Source organism: Mchenga conophoros, linkage group LG4, assembly GCF_057382185.1.
Source record: "Mchenga conophoros isolate Kocher_MC1m ecotype Shallow Benthic linkage group LG4, M_conophoros_male_GT1.1, whole genome shotgun sequence".
Lineage (NCBI taxonomy): Eukaryota > Metazoa > Chordata > Actinopteri > Cichliformes > Cichlidae > Mchenga > Mchenga conophoros.
The window spans coordinates 27732450-27746651 of NC_140529.1; the positions used below are offsets into that span (position 1 = coordinate 27732450).

Below are 14202 nucleotides of genomic sequence, written 5' to 3' on the forward strand. Positions count from 1 at the left end.
AAACTTACTTACACTCTTTCTGGTAGAAACTTCACGTTCTCAGAGTTTTTAGAAAACATTTCAATAACATCACCTTGTAACATTCCCAAAACGTTCCCAGATGGTTAATATGTAGACGTTTATTATTTATATTAATTATATTTATTATTTATTATTTGGCAGACATTTAGGAGAAATTCAGAACAGTCTGAAAATCTTTAGGGCAGCAGTAATATAAAACATCCCTCCTGTGTGTCCACACTGGATTGAGATAACATTTACAGTGCCTTTAGTGACATTATGTTTTTGCTTCTCTGTTGTTCTCAAGGAAATAAATGCACTCTTTCCGCCCATATAATAACCAAAATGGAACATTCTACTAAAATCATACAGGAAACTGGGAGTTACAACCATTTCACGATCATAATGTAACCTTTTAATAACATCCTTGATGTTTTGTGAGGGTTCAGGACATTTGTTACAAGTTACAGCCCCCTTTTTTCCAGCCTGCGTCATGCAATTTACTGAAAAAGAGAGGGTCTTGGTGAGATGAAACAGAGTACTGTAAGTGTAACAATACAATGTCTGTTGTTGTTCCATAATAGGAACAATGTGCCATGGTAAACAACACTTGACCTCGAGGGTAGAATCAATACTCACCTCTTTCACAAGACAGCATGTCATTCAGCCAAAAACGCTGCCTGGCCAGCCAGATAGCCAAAGCAACAGATGTCTCCATCAAGCCAAAAGAGTTTATCTGCACACAGTTCCTTCCTTTTTATTGTAACATCATGAATATTCACCAATACAAAAGCCACTGCAAGTTAAAATCAACTTTCGAATACACTGTTATTTATTCTTTTACCATTTGCACAAAGCGGACACAACATATCATGAAATGTATACACCTGGATGCAGTCGGTTTATATACTTCACACCACGTAAACTTTACATAACCACCTTTAAGAGAAGAGAAAAAGAAACATACTCAGTTGAGCCTTTTAAAGAATACATTCAGACAGAACCACTTTGGTCCAGGAAAGGGAGTGACCCAAGCTCCTAACTTTAAATGCAAACATGGTTATGGTTACAGCTTAAAATACATGTAGTAGCTTGAAGCTAAATTAGGATATAGCTCTACTGAATCCTATTTTCTTTGACGTGTACAACATTCCTTTATTACTTTGTGAAATGTCTACAAAACAATGAAAAAAAGATCTAAAAAACCACTGCAAAGATACTTGTGGCAGAACCACGATCGATGTACTTCCCAGCAAAAATGTGGCTGTCTGCTCTATTACTATCCTCAGCAGATGTTGATGAAAAATAACTTCAGCCTGCAATTTTTTCCCACCTCAACAGAAGGAACTGACTGAAGTGTTAATGCACAGAGTCTTGATCTGAATGAGAAACACGTTGCCGCTGTGGGCTACAAAATGGCACTGAGGAATCACAATGAGAGTAGTTTCCATAATAAAACAGAGAGCTGTGTCTACTTCTTGCCTTATACAGGCATGGTGTTTGGGAATGTCCTGTGGTGCTTTACTGTATATGCTAGAGGGAGACTGACTCATACTAACCTCTGACCTCTGTGCTCTATGTCAAGCCACTTGCACTGGTTTCTATCAAACCTTTGCCAGCAGCCCATTATTCATCTTACATCCACAAATCTGGAATACTGAAACTACACACATTCATACCCTGAAAATACACACTACCCACTCAAAGACATGCGTGGGAAATATGGACTGCAATCAAATAAAATCACCTGTATAAACACATATATAGAGAGACATAGTATCTACCAATTATAAATTAACATTGTGCAAATAGATACATATAAAGTCAAGTTCAGTTAGTTCTGGCAAAAGGTTTCAGCAATTCAGATATTCATTTCTGCTCTGCAGGTTGCTTCCCTTCTTTGAAAATAAATGCTATCAGACACAAATGTACCACTGTCTGATTAGCTTTGTTTGCCACTCCAAAGCATGCTTGTTCAGCTTTTGTGGTGCAGAGTTTTGTTCAAAAGTGTTCACAGCCACTGCAGACATGGTACGCATTAGACTCTGTTGGTATGGTTACTTGGCGAATCCAGTCACTAGCAGTTATTAGCAAAGACGTTTTCGTCTGACACGATGGCACCGTAGAGTGATTATTCACACAACTCTTAAGTTAAGCTTGCAAAATTTACGCAGTCTTCATGCATGAAGTCCCAAGACCGTCCTCGTGCCAGAGGTGACGCGCCATATTTAGGAACAATGCTGGAGTCACACCTTTACAGGCCGTAAAGGTCTGTGTATTTTTATCCTTGATTGGATAACCACCCTGGATTCAGGGGCGAGGCATGTCATTCAGACAACATCTTGATGGCAAAAGGTAGAAAAGGAAATGCGTGTAGTGGCAAAGGAATTCGACTATCACCTTAAAACATACACGGCAAGTTTAAACAGCTGCAACAATAGCAATCAGCAGTATTCAACTAATATAAAAAAGATGTATTTTAATCTAAAAGACATAAGAAAGTCAAGTGATGATGATTTTAGCTTATTTATAATTGATCCTATACCATCGCTTGACCTCCTTTAATGTCCACACGCAAGACGAGAAGGACCTGGGGACAGCAGCTGCCAGTTTCCCATGAGCCCTGAATGAGGTCACTTGAACAACACTGTGGTTACCATATTGTTTGAGGTATAGTCAACAGAATTTTTCTTTTTTTTCTGCACATTTTCATCTAAATCACATAGACAGGAAAACATTTACAGATATTAGAGCAAAGCATATATATATATATATATATATGTATATGTGTGAAAAAAGGTTTCCCATCTGTTCCTACCTACATGTTATTTTGTATATTTTGTAGTCTTTTTTGTGTGTATTCAGTTCAATGCTCTCTTTGTATTTAAACTTTAGTACCAGAAATTTGATAGATAGGATAAGTTAAAGCAGAGGCTCAAGCAAGGACCCTGTGACCTTTACAGTTGGGGTTTATTTATTTATTTTTTTGTTACTTCAGGTTTCATGTTTGGTATGTCATTACGATCTTCCGTGGCTTATCTGCCTCGGGATGCTGTTGCAAAAATTGTTCAGCATGCAGCAGCTTATTATTCTGTGCTAAAAAACATCTAAACTAATCCGTTCACGAGACTCGCAGCACATTCGAAATGTCAGCGTGGATGCCCTTCCTGATCCTCCTCTCAGACTGTGGCGACAGCTCTCCAGTGACGCAGATCTCTGAGGGCCGACCTGAAAAGTGACACCATTAACTTGACTCTTTACAGCTGAGCAGGTCAGTCTGTCAGAGCACGATGAGAGCCCAAAGCCATCCAACTTCCTTTTTTAAGTAGTCCCAGTAGCTTTCACAGGTGGCTCTCCACGTTCTCTTTCTGCACTTCGTAACACTGCAGCTTGTCAGTAATGCTGATGTCCTCTACCAGGATATAGTTACTGATGGTCCCCTCGTGCAGCAGTGAGGCACACTTCCCTTCCTCCGTACTGTTGACCATGCCATTTTGGTTGCTAGCGACGAGCATGTGCCTCTCCTCGGGGCTACAGACTGGGGCGGTGGTTTTGGCGATGTCTGGGAGGTGAGGCATTCGAGGGGCGTGGTTTAAGAGACTGGTTGTTTTTGTGTTTGGGGTATTGCTATAGGTGTGGCGGTACTCCTCCTCAATGTTCCTCCCTAGCTTCCAGCGCTTCCACTTCTTCAGGATCTCAGACTGCACCTGGGGAGACAGCAGAGACATAAAGTAGACACTACAAAGCTTCGAACATCTGAAGATGGTGAAGATGGTGTATTTGTTGTGCAATCGAGATGACTCACTTCTTTGTTGACAAAGCAGTACAAGATTGCCACCAGGAGACCCTGTGAAGACAAACAATACTGATTTCATTCTGTCTACTAGCCATTTTCACCCACAATATTCACTTACATGCTACTCTGCAGCTATGAAAACATGAAACTGAATGTCTTCTAATATATGCACCACAATCCAGGCAGAAACTGCAAGTTTGCTTCTTTAAAATAAACCACAAGTGCCTTTGAGTAACATCTGTCTTAAGATGTAAGCCTCACAGCTATGTTTGCCATCTTTTGACTTTGAAATTCTCTTTTGCTCTGTCTGTTGGTCATCTGTCATATCTGTTTCCAGTGCCTAAAGGTCACTCTAATTATGTCACTGTGTGACAAAGTCATTTAGCAGTGCTCATAGTGCATTAATTTAATCTCTTCTGACACACAAATATTACAGCACATCACGACTGTCTCAGAGATGGAAAACTCACAGAAGCAGAGAGAGACAATTATGCAAGATTATTATTAGTTTTATTATTTTTTAGTAGCCCAGATGCTGTTACAGTTCGGACATTTAATCTTGTTAAACTAACATTTGTTAACTTACAAAAAACAAACCTTAAAATTGCTGTTTTAACCCTTTTGTCACATCTCTCCACACAAACACTTGATATTGATAACACCCATTCACCCTTGATCAGGACTACTTGGCAAGCACAAAATTAAATTAACTAGTTTCCATCAATCAATCAGTTTGTGTGAGTTTTGTGTGAGTTCACGAGCTGTCACAGGGTGAGAGGTGAAACAACCCGGACAAATTGCCAGTTCCTAGGCACTGAGTACCATGTATTACCAAGTAGTTTTCCATGGAAAGCGTTGAGGGCTATATTTAAGCCCAAATCACAATTCTCTCCCCTAAACCTCACCTTTTTGGTATCAAGCAGTAACTGATACCTAAACAAATCAGAGAAAAACTGGATGTGAATCATGACCTCCTGCCTTGAAAACCTACCAGCAACTGCCACCCTAAGTGCCTCCATATGTGGACTTTGCCTTTCTGGACCATTACGCCTTGGCATCCATTCTTGGCACAGCTGTAGCATGAAGGCTGTATTGTGTGCATCTCAGACAAACCGTAACCGTTTTTGATGGTTTGAGGTGTGTATTTTCTTTTCCTGTTCTGTACTTATGCAAGGACAGCTGAGGTGAATTATTACACCACATAAAGCTTTAACAATAACTTTCATTGAAACCAGAGATGGCTTAATTCACTGTCCTGAGGCACACCACTCTCCTTAAGGTGATTAATGATGCTGAATCATACTAGAAATAGTGTTGTGAAAAAATAAACATGTTTCAAAGTTCATGACTGACAGTCATTTGTTGTTAAAGTCCAACCTGGAAGGAGGAGAAGAAGAGGTCAGAGAAGAGCCTGGTGAGACGCAAGCCGATGCTGCCACTGGTGGACTCATCTGTTGCGAAGATAAAGACCACATTATGGATCCCGAGCAGCGGGATCAAAGTTAGCGTTGACTTAGCCAACCTGGGACGGAGGAAAGGAGAGACAAAGGAGAGAAAGCAAAGACTAAGTAGAGAGAAAAAAACGCAAATCAATAGAAAAACAACATCATATTCACACTCACCGAAACTTATAGTCTGTGTATCTCATTTGGTGTGCTCGGAGCTTTGACACGAGAATTTTGATGATATGGATGAAGATAAGGAAGTTGATCTGTAAGAGACAGAGAAAGACGGTGTTACTGGAAATAGTTTACTTATATTATGCAAAAGATACCATCATAAAGCTCATCTTTCTCCAGTACAGTGGAGATGGATCTTCCAGATGCATACAGGCCCAGAAAAATTGTGATTAATGAGAGAAATGGAAGAAATCCGAGTTACAAATATCACAAAGGATCAGCATTAGTCCCAATAGCTGTGCAAAAAAGTGTTTTCAAGCACATTGGGAAACCCTTTCATAACAGCTGGCATTTCAGACAACAGTAGGTGTTCACCTGATGAAATCACTTATGATGTGACCTTTAATATTTTAAAATAATTTGTCATGGGTAATTTGTGGTGCTTGGACCTAATGCGTGCATTTGATTTCTGTCACGGATTGTTATATCAGCAGCCCAGTATGTACTGGCATGAGAATTTAATGGTGAACGGAACTGTGTAATGCTGCACAGTTATTCAACATTTAAACCATACGGTAACTTGTAATATTTAAAAAAGGAGCTTAACCATAGCCATGATAAATTGTTAATCAATATTAATATGCACTTACTGGCCATTTCATTAGGTACATCTTACTAATATCACTTTAGAGCCAATATAGAAGTGTTTTAATTCATCATGGCATAGATTCAACACAGCCCTGAAAAGATTCCTCCGAGATTTTGGTCCATGTTAGTTGCACATCCATGATGTAAATCTCCTATTCCTCCACATGCCAAGTTATCCTGCTGGAAGCAGCCATCAGGTGATGGGTACAGTGTGGTGATAAAGGGATAAGCATAGTTGACAACAATGCTCAGGCAGGTTGTGGTATTTAAATGATGATCATTTGGTAGTAAGGGGTCCAAACTGAAAATATATATCTATTTTTTTGATCGCTCTGTAAACCAGCGGTCCCCAACCTTTTTTGCGCCACGGACCAGTTTATGCCCGACAATATTTTCACGGACCGGCCTTTAAGGTGTCGCGGATAAATACAACAAAATAAAACTAGTACCGGTACCGAAAAAAGAAGCTTTATTCATAACACACGTGAAAAGACCCAGGAAAACCGAGTTAACGATAAAAACGATAACAAAATAACACTAAAACCCCATAAAACCATACATTTCACACCCGAGCCTCAAACGATGCTGAATCATACTAGAAACGACTCACGGACCGGTACCAGTCTGTGAACTGGGAGTTGGGGACTGCTGCTGTAAACCATAGAGATGATTGTAGGTGAAATACTCGGACCAGCCTGCACGGTACCGACAACTTGGTGCATTCAGCATCACTTAAATCACTTGTCTTTTCCATTCTGATGCTCAGTTTGAAGTACAAAGTTTATGCCACGATGCTGTATCAAAGTGGCCGGCGAGTGTATATAACAGATGCTAAGCTAACTATAGGCTGGCTAAATCTGTCAGCCCACTGCGTATTAAACCACCTACATATTTATCTACATATGCATATCTGTAGTTCTATGTTTGCACAGACTTGAATGAAATTGCTGTAATTGTCAAAATATCTGTAACACCTGGAGCAGTCTAACACGCACACACTACACACACACAATTAATGTGAATACTACAGTGTAGTTTTCTACTGTGTCGTGCAGTTTGAGAATGGTGGGACCAAGATAAAGAGGGAAACAGTGAAATTGGGACCAGCCCTCCCATTCCAACAGGAACTCAAACACAGGAATTCCTGTGGGATACAGGTCACTTAGCTGGACGATAAATGCATGGAAAGTGCCAGGATGTCTGGCCTCACTTAAGAGCCACGACAAATTGGACTTGTGTAAACGCTTAGAAGTGACCTTTGCAGAACACATGTCTAATAAAAGTCCTGGTGACAGGATGAAGAGAGTATGCAGAGCTGGTCACAATGCAAATATTAATTAGATTTAATCCACAAATCTTTGAGTCCTGACAGGCTTCACAGAAGTTCTGGGTGAAGCACATCTTACCTTTAACACAACATGAATAAAAGAGGTGTGTTTAAGATAAGATAAGATAAGATAACCTTTATTAGTCCCACACGTGGGAAATTTGTTTTGTCACAGCAGGAAGTGGACAGTGCAAAAGTTATGACGCAAAAATTAGAATACAATAAGAATAAATACAGTACACAGCTGTACAGAATAGAATAAAATAAAATACTATATACAGTAGAATAAAATAGAATAAAAATATACAATAAGATAAAAATAGAATACGAATGCTATATACAACTGAGTAAAAATACAACGATGCCAGAAAAGATTATTGCACTTAGTGTTATTGCACATGTGTGGATGTGTGTGTTTGTTCAGTTAAAGTCTTTGTTGTGGAGTCTGACAGCAGTGGGGAGGAAAGACCTGCGAAATCTCTCCGTCCCACACCGTGGGTGCCGCAGTCTCCCACTGAAGGAGCTGCTCAGTGCTGTCACAGTCTGCTGCATGGGGTGGAAGACGTTGTCCAACAGGGATGACAGCTTAGCCGCCATTCTCCTGTCACTCACCACCTCCACTGGGTCCAGAGGGCATCCTAGAACAGAGCTGGCCCTTCGGATCACCCTGTTCAGTCTCTTCCTGTCCCCAGCAGGTGCACCAGTGGGGGATAAAAATAGCTGGAAATGCTTGATTCACAGTCATATACCACTTTAAGGCGAAGCTGCTTTTTTCCCATTAACGTTTACATGCAGAAATAATTGAAATGTTAAAAAAAGGACATGGCATAACAAGATGCGAAGACACATAACGAGGAGGAGGACGACGACAAAATTACCATAACAGCTGCCAGTATCGGAGCGCGTATGATCCACCAGTATTTCATGTTTATATTTTGCTCCCAGCAACTGAAAAGAATGAAAGAAAAGCACTGAATGAAATATCAGTGAGAGACCACCTGACATATTTCCTCTATTTTACTAGAACGCTTGTGGACACGGCTCACACTGTAAAACATGTTGTTAAGGCTTTTAAGACTTTACATAAGAGCACAGTGTGACCTTAAAAGCACTTCATTTACTCCTTACTCCAGAATATTTGGCGTCCTGCTGAAAGCTAACATGAAATATTAAGAATGTGCAAACACAGCTGTTAAACCAGACTGGCATCCAGCAGGAGATAAAACATGTGTGAAAAGTTGAATTGCAGCCAATCCTTCATGTAGTAAATTGTGTGTTAAATTAACCGCAAGCATCAAGATTTTTGGAGAAAGACAATCTGCTGACTTTTTTTTGACATGGTGTCCTGATACAAATGTTACAAGCTAAAATTTAAACTCGTTGGCAGGTTTCTACCCTTGTTAAACAACCTGGAGAACAGGGAAGAGGGAAAGAGAGGGAAACTTACTCCTGATTTTCATACAGGTATTTAATCGCCACCCATGGCACGAGGAATATTAATGGGGTACCTGTGAAAAAAACAAGAGATGTCTAAATGCAAAACAGCCAATTAGCACTTGACAATTTGTATGCTCTTACTTCATTTGGCTCAATTCAAAAAGTATCGTATAACACATAATTGACTTGCACCCCCTGACTTATGACTTCACAGATTCAGGCCAGCTCACCCCAACCGATGCACTGGTAAATTTTGAAGTAGTTCCTCTCCGTAAACACAGTGATGACCAGGAGGTTGTGGAGGTAGATGCCTTCCACCAGCAACCAGTAGCTGTTAGCCATGATACTATACTGCATCATAACCATGGCAATGCGACAGCTGACCATTGTCTGCAAGAAAAGTTTAATATCACATATTTTACACTGCCGAGAGGAGTCGCCTGACACATTATTTAGCCGATGTGAGATTCAGGCTCTGTGCCCACAGAGGTAAGATTTTACAACAGCAGCAACTTTAAACCCAATTTCAGCCATCTGTGACAACCCAGCGCACATGATCCTCCTTTTATATATGTATCTCTTCCACAGTAAACGTATTTTATTTTGGTCATGTATGCAGTCTCTCATCTTTGTTGTGTTGGTGAGACTCCTCACTTGCTTGACTAACATAAGTAATCAATTAAAGCCTTTTTAGCTGTAACTGTTTTGAGATTAAAAACAATTAAATATAATGTGGATATTAGACAGAGATAAGTAAATGCAAAATGCAGTTTTTAAATAAAGATTTTATTGATTAAGGAAGAAAATTGGCACTGGTCCTGTGTGAAAAAGTAATTGACCCTCTTGTTACATCATGAGTTAACTGTGATTAATCTCTTTTTTTGGGAAGCTGAGTTCAGTTTCACTAAACAGGCTCAGACATGATTACTGGCAGACCTGCTGAATCAGGAAATTACTTACATAGAACCTGTCTGACAAAGTGAAACAGGTTAAAAGATCCCCAAAAGCAACGCATCATGCTACAATCTAAAGAAACACCTGAGAAACAAAGTCACTAACATCTATTAGCCTGGAAAGGGTTCAGAGCCATTTCCAAGGCTCCAGGACTCCAGTGAATCACTGTGAGAGTCATTATTTACACATGGGGAAAACTTGGAACAGTGGTTAACCTTCCCAGGAATGACCGGCTCCAAAAGCACATTGATGACTCATCCAGGAGATCACAAAATAACCCAGAACAACATTAAAGAACCACAGGCTTCACATGTCTCAGTTAAGTTCAGAGTTCATGATTCAGCCATAGGAAGGAGACTGGGGGAAAATGGCACCGAAGGGAGAGTTCAAGGAGAAAACCACATCAAAAAGAACACAAAGGTTCATCTTATATTTGCCAAAAAAAAACAAAACATCTGGATGATACCCATAAGAGAAAGCTAAACTTTTTGAAAGGTTTCAGTCCCATTATGTCTGCCGTAAAAGTAACGGCAGACATAAACACTGCATTTCAGAAAAGGAACATCATACCAACAGTAAAATATGGTGGTGGTAGTGTGATGGTCTGGGGCTGTTTTGCTGCCTCACGACCTGAAGGACTTGCTGTAGTAAATGGAACCATGAATTCTGATGTCTATCAAAACATCCCGAAGGAGAATGTCTGGCCATCTGTTCGTGACCTCAAGCTGAAGTGCACTTGGGTTCTCAAGCAGGACAATGATCCAAAATACAAAAGCAGGTCCATCTCTGAATGTCATAAGATGGCTCAAATATCTCATCTCATCTGATCACACTGGTCTAGTCTGCTTTTTCAGTCAGAAAGCTGATACACTGAAAAAAATTGTTTGGCCAGCTCTTGGATTTACGTAAGCATCTTGCGTGTATTTAACACAAGTGCCTCATGCTTTAAAGTTAAGTGTAACTACATAGTGTAGAAACTACATGATATGCAGAGAGGCTAGATTAAATTGTTCATATCATGTTCAAGTGAAGTAAGTCAATAATATATCAATGTTAAATCCCGCGACACTGCACGGGTTTCAGACTCGCGCTCTTTAGATCGTGGTTTCAGGAAGGCATCCATCTCAGTCAAGTCGAGCAGCCACCTCTACTTTTTTTAGTATACCAAAAAAAGTAAATTGGGTGGTTGTTACATTAAAAAAGTCTAACTTGTAATTTGAACACAGTAATTTCATGTTTCTATGAACGTAATTAAATCATGAAGAATCTGTACGAAATTCAAAAACTTAATTTGTTCTTGTTGAGACGACATGATACAATCTAGTAAGAGTGGTTAGTTGCTGAACTCATGAAATTCACAAGATCGCACAAGATTTCAAACTGCAGGAAAATCACTGGAGTTATAAGAGGCAGAGAACTACACACGCACCACGTGCATGCTATTGCTATTTATTGTGGATTATTACAAAAACAAAAAAATTCTGCATCAAATACAGGAAATCATAGCTTTCCTACATTTCCTAGATTGTTGGCATGGTGGTTAGTGCTGTTGCTTCACAGTAAGAAGGTCCTGTGTTCAAATCCACATTCTGGCTAGTTTGCAGGTTTCTCTCTGGGTATTCTGGTTTCGGTATGCAGTTATTAGAGTTAGGGTTAACTGGTAATTCTAAATTACCTGTGAATGTAAGTGTAAATGGTTGTTTGTTTCTATGTGATAGACTGGTCAGCTGTCCAGGGTGTACCCTGCACCGTAACCTATCACTTCAGGGTTGTTTCACAGCCCTCCTGCAACCAGGATAAAGAAGGATGGTAGTTGTTGAAGACCCATTCAATTTTTATGGTAACCAGGATCAGGACTTTGTTGAACATTATGTAATATGAAGACAGCAAGTAGTATTTAAGTGACCAAGTAGTATTGGGGTAAAAGTTATTGAATAGTGTTGAAATAAAATGACAAAATTGTGAAGGATTAAAATATTCCAAGATCTCAACATACTTCATCTGAACATGTTTCAATCGCGATTTATGAACACAAAATGCACCGGTTTACTGAATATGAAAAAGTTGTGTTGATTTAACTCAGTTGTTTAAGTTTCTGCCAAAGCAAAACATTTGTGTGCAACCAATGTCCACTATTGAATCAAGTAAATCCAACATGGCCTTTTTTTCAGTGTAGGAAAGCAACTGTTACTTAAATAACCACTCATTACAACCAAGCCAGACAGAAGAGCATCTCTGAATGTATGACATGCCGAAACCAGAAGCAGATGGGCCACACTGGGTACCACTTCTGTCAGTTAAGAACAGGAAACTTAGGCAGTGGTACTAGTAAGTACTAAACAAATTGTCTAATGAGCGCATATATGAATCCTTTAAACAGAATCAGGATTTTTGTTCTTATAGAGCTCAACATTTACCTTTATGACACATTGTGAACATACTATAACGATCAGAACCTAGATCCAGAACTGTTTTGCACTTTTAATTTATCAGCTAATCAAAAAAAAATAATAGAAAGATCACAAATAAGAAAACATTTGTCTCATTTCCACCTGTGTTAAGTCTTTGGTGATCACTGTTAAATATGAAGAGCAAAACTGACCTCGTTGTTGACCAGCAGCTCTATTGGAGCTATAGATGCAGGGGGGAATCCCTGCTCCTCGTCTCTGTTCAGGCCCTGTGCTATGTGGCTGGTTTCGAACAGAGCATCTTTGATGAGGACAGACAAAGCTCGCAGGATGAAAGAGGCAAAAAGATTCATGTGGATGTTGTTCCTCATGCAGTGGAGTTTCCTGATGAAGGAGAAGCAACAATCATCCAAGAGGTAATCTGTTGGTGTATCAATCATCTGGTTTTGCTCTCTTAAAATGTGCTTGAAATGATTTAAGGTGTAAATGATTATTACCTAAAGAATATGAGGATGCCAAGAGCCAACACTAAAGCCACCAGGGATAAGGAATAGCCCACCGTGTACATGATCCGAATATGGACATAGTACTGCTGCAGATCAGAGCACACGTTTGTTAAATCTTTTTCATTTTTATTTTTTATTTATAGTAAAATTAGACAAAATTTCTTTATTCTTTAGCTTCTCTCAGCTATATCTAATGCTTTCAGATCAAATAGAATAAAAAAAGACTATTCTTACCAGATGTGGTGCTTGTTCATGAGAATCACACTCGCTGGTATTATATGTAGTCACCCACTGGCCATTCACATCACATTCCTGATACACCACGCCATGCTGAACTACGCACACACACACACACAGAAACAGACCTCTGTGATTTACTGAGAAGTCCAGTCATAGGCAGCTGTCCTTCTCTGCAGGGCATTTTAAGTGACCTGGCATGAGCATGTCTGAAATATTGTGTATGGCCAAAAACTCACACATCTCTTACCTTTACGGTGCCATGGCAAATACCACGGGCATGGCACAACAACAGTAGTGTTAGGGAGTCCATCGGGCCAACAGGCATAATTGTTAAAAGTCCTGTTGCACACGAGGTCTGTGATTAAACAAAAAAAAACCATAACATCACAATATATATGCTGAGAAACCACAGACTAACCCTGAGAGTCTAAAACTTGCAGAATGTAGTAAAAATTAATTATATATTATATATTTGGAATGATTGCTGCTAGTAGCTATTATGTAAACATCAGGGCAAGTTAGCTTGACTTCAGAGTCCTGACCTCCTACTTACAGTATATCACGTCTTCAATCGTGTTTCAGAACAGAGGACCAAAACAACATTAACTATACGGAGAGATGGGTGTTCGTGAAGTGATGTATAGGCTAAGCTGCTCTTACGCTAATGGAGGGTGACAGGAAAGGTATGTAAGTGCTGCAAAGTGGTGTGATTTTGCATGCAGTGTGGGAAGCAGCCTTTCTGAAAGTTGGAGCAATCTGCTGCACTAACCAGCGAGCATAAAACATGATAACGGTCTTTAATGCGACTGAAGGGTAGCGTTTAGCGTGTAGTTAAACATTTTGCAGATGGGAGCTGCTTTTTACTAAGCATGAGCAGAAAGTGAGCATGGTGTAGTAAATGTATGACTGGAGAGGAAATCGCTGCCGCCTCATGGACTGGTGAGCAAGCTGTTACCTGTTCTGCAACATTAAAAGGCTTTTCTCAACAATGTGTTTGCAAATCATACAAATATCTCTTACTGTCGCATTTACATTGCTCCGAAATGTTGCATATTTTGCTGAAGTGGTTATAATTAATAGTTTTGCATTAAAAGGTTATAATACCTTTCTGTTGGTTCACTGTCATAGCCCAACTCAACTCTAAAATGTCTGCTTTGAATTCTAAAGAGCAAACTATTATAGTTACCATCTAGCTAATGTGTTTACTGAAGTAGTTGCTCTTGAGTTTCATACTCCTTAGCTACCACGGCCCCTTTATATTTATTTC

The 14202-nt window shown here is 39.7% G+C and overlaps 1 protein-coding gene across 2 annotated transcripts in view; it reads right to left on the reverse strand.

Moving 5' to 3' along the window:
* Nucleotides 1-813: 813 nt before the first annotated feature.
* The window catches only part of gcgra (glucagon receptor a), a 51949-nt gene continuing 38560 nt past the window's right edge, over nucleotides 814-14202 (reverse strand). For both annotated transcript variants that reach the window (XM_085271452.1, XM_085271453.1), the window contains exons 4-14: nucleotides 13183-13290; nucleotides 12930-13030; nucleotides 12687-12781; nucleotides 12384-12573; nucleotides 9058-9217; nucleotides 8838-8898; nucleotides 8269-8338; nucleotides 5419-5507; nucleotides 5174-5318; nucleotides 3806-3847; nucleotides 814-3707 (exon numbers count right to left, since the gene is read on the reverse strand). In XM_085271452.1, the coding sequence (XP_085127578.1) occupies nucleotides 3342-3707; nucleotides 3806-3847; nucleotides 5174-5318; nucleotides 5419-5507; nucleotides 8269-8338; nucleotides 8838-8898; nucleotides 9058-9217; nucleotides 12384-12573; nucleotides 12687-12781; nucleotides 12930-13030; nucleotides 13183-13290 (1427 nt within the window). In that variant the 3' untranslated portion in view covers nucleotides 814-3341. The remainder of the gene's footprint in view (nucleotides 3708-3805; nucleotides 3848-5173; nucleotides 5319-5418; nucleotides 5508-8268; nucleotides 8339-8837; nucleotides 8899-9057; nucleotides 9218-12383; nucleotides 12574-12686; nucleotides 12782-12929; nucleotides 13031-13182; nucleotides 13291-14202) is intronic.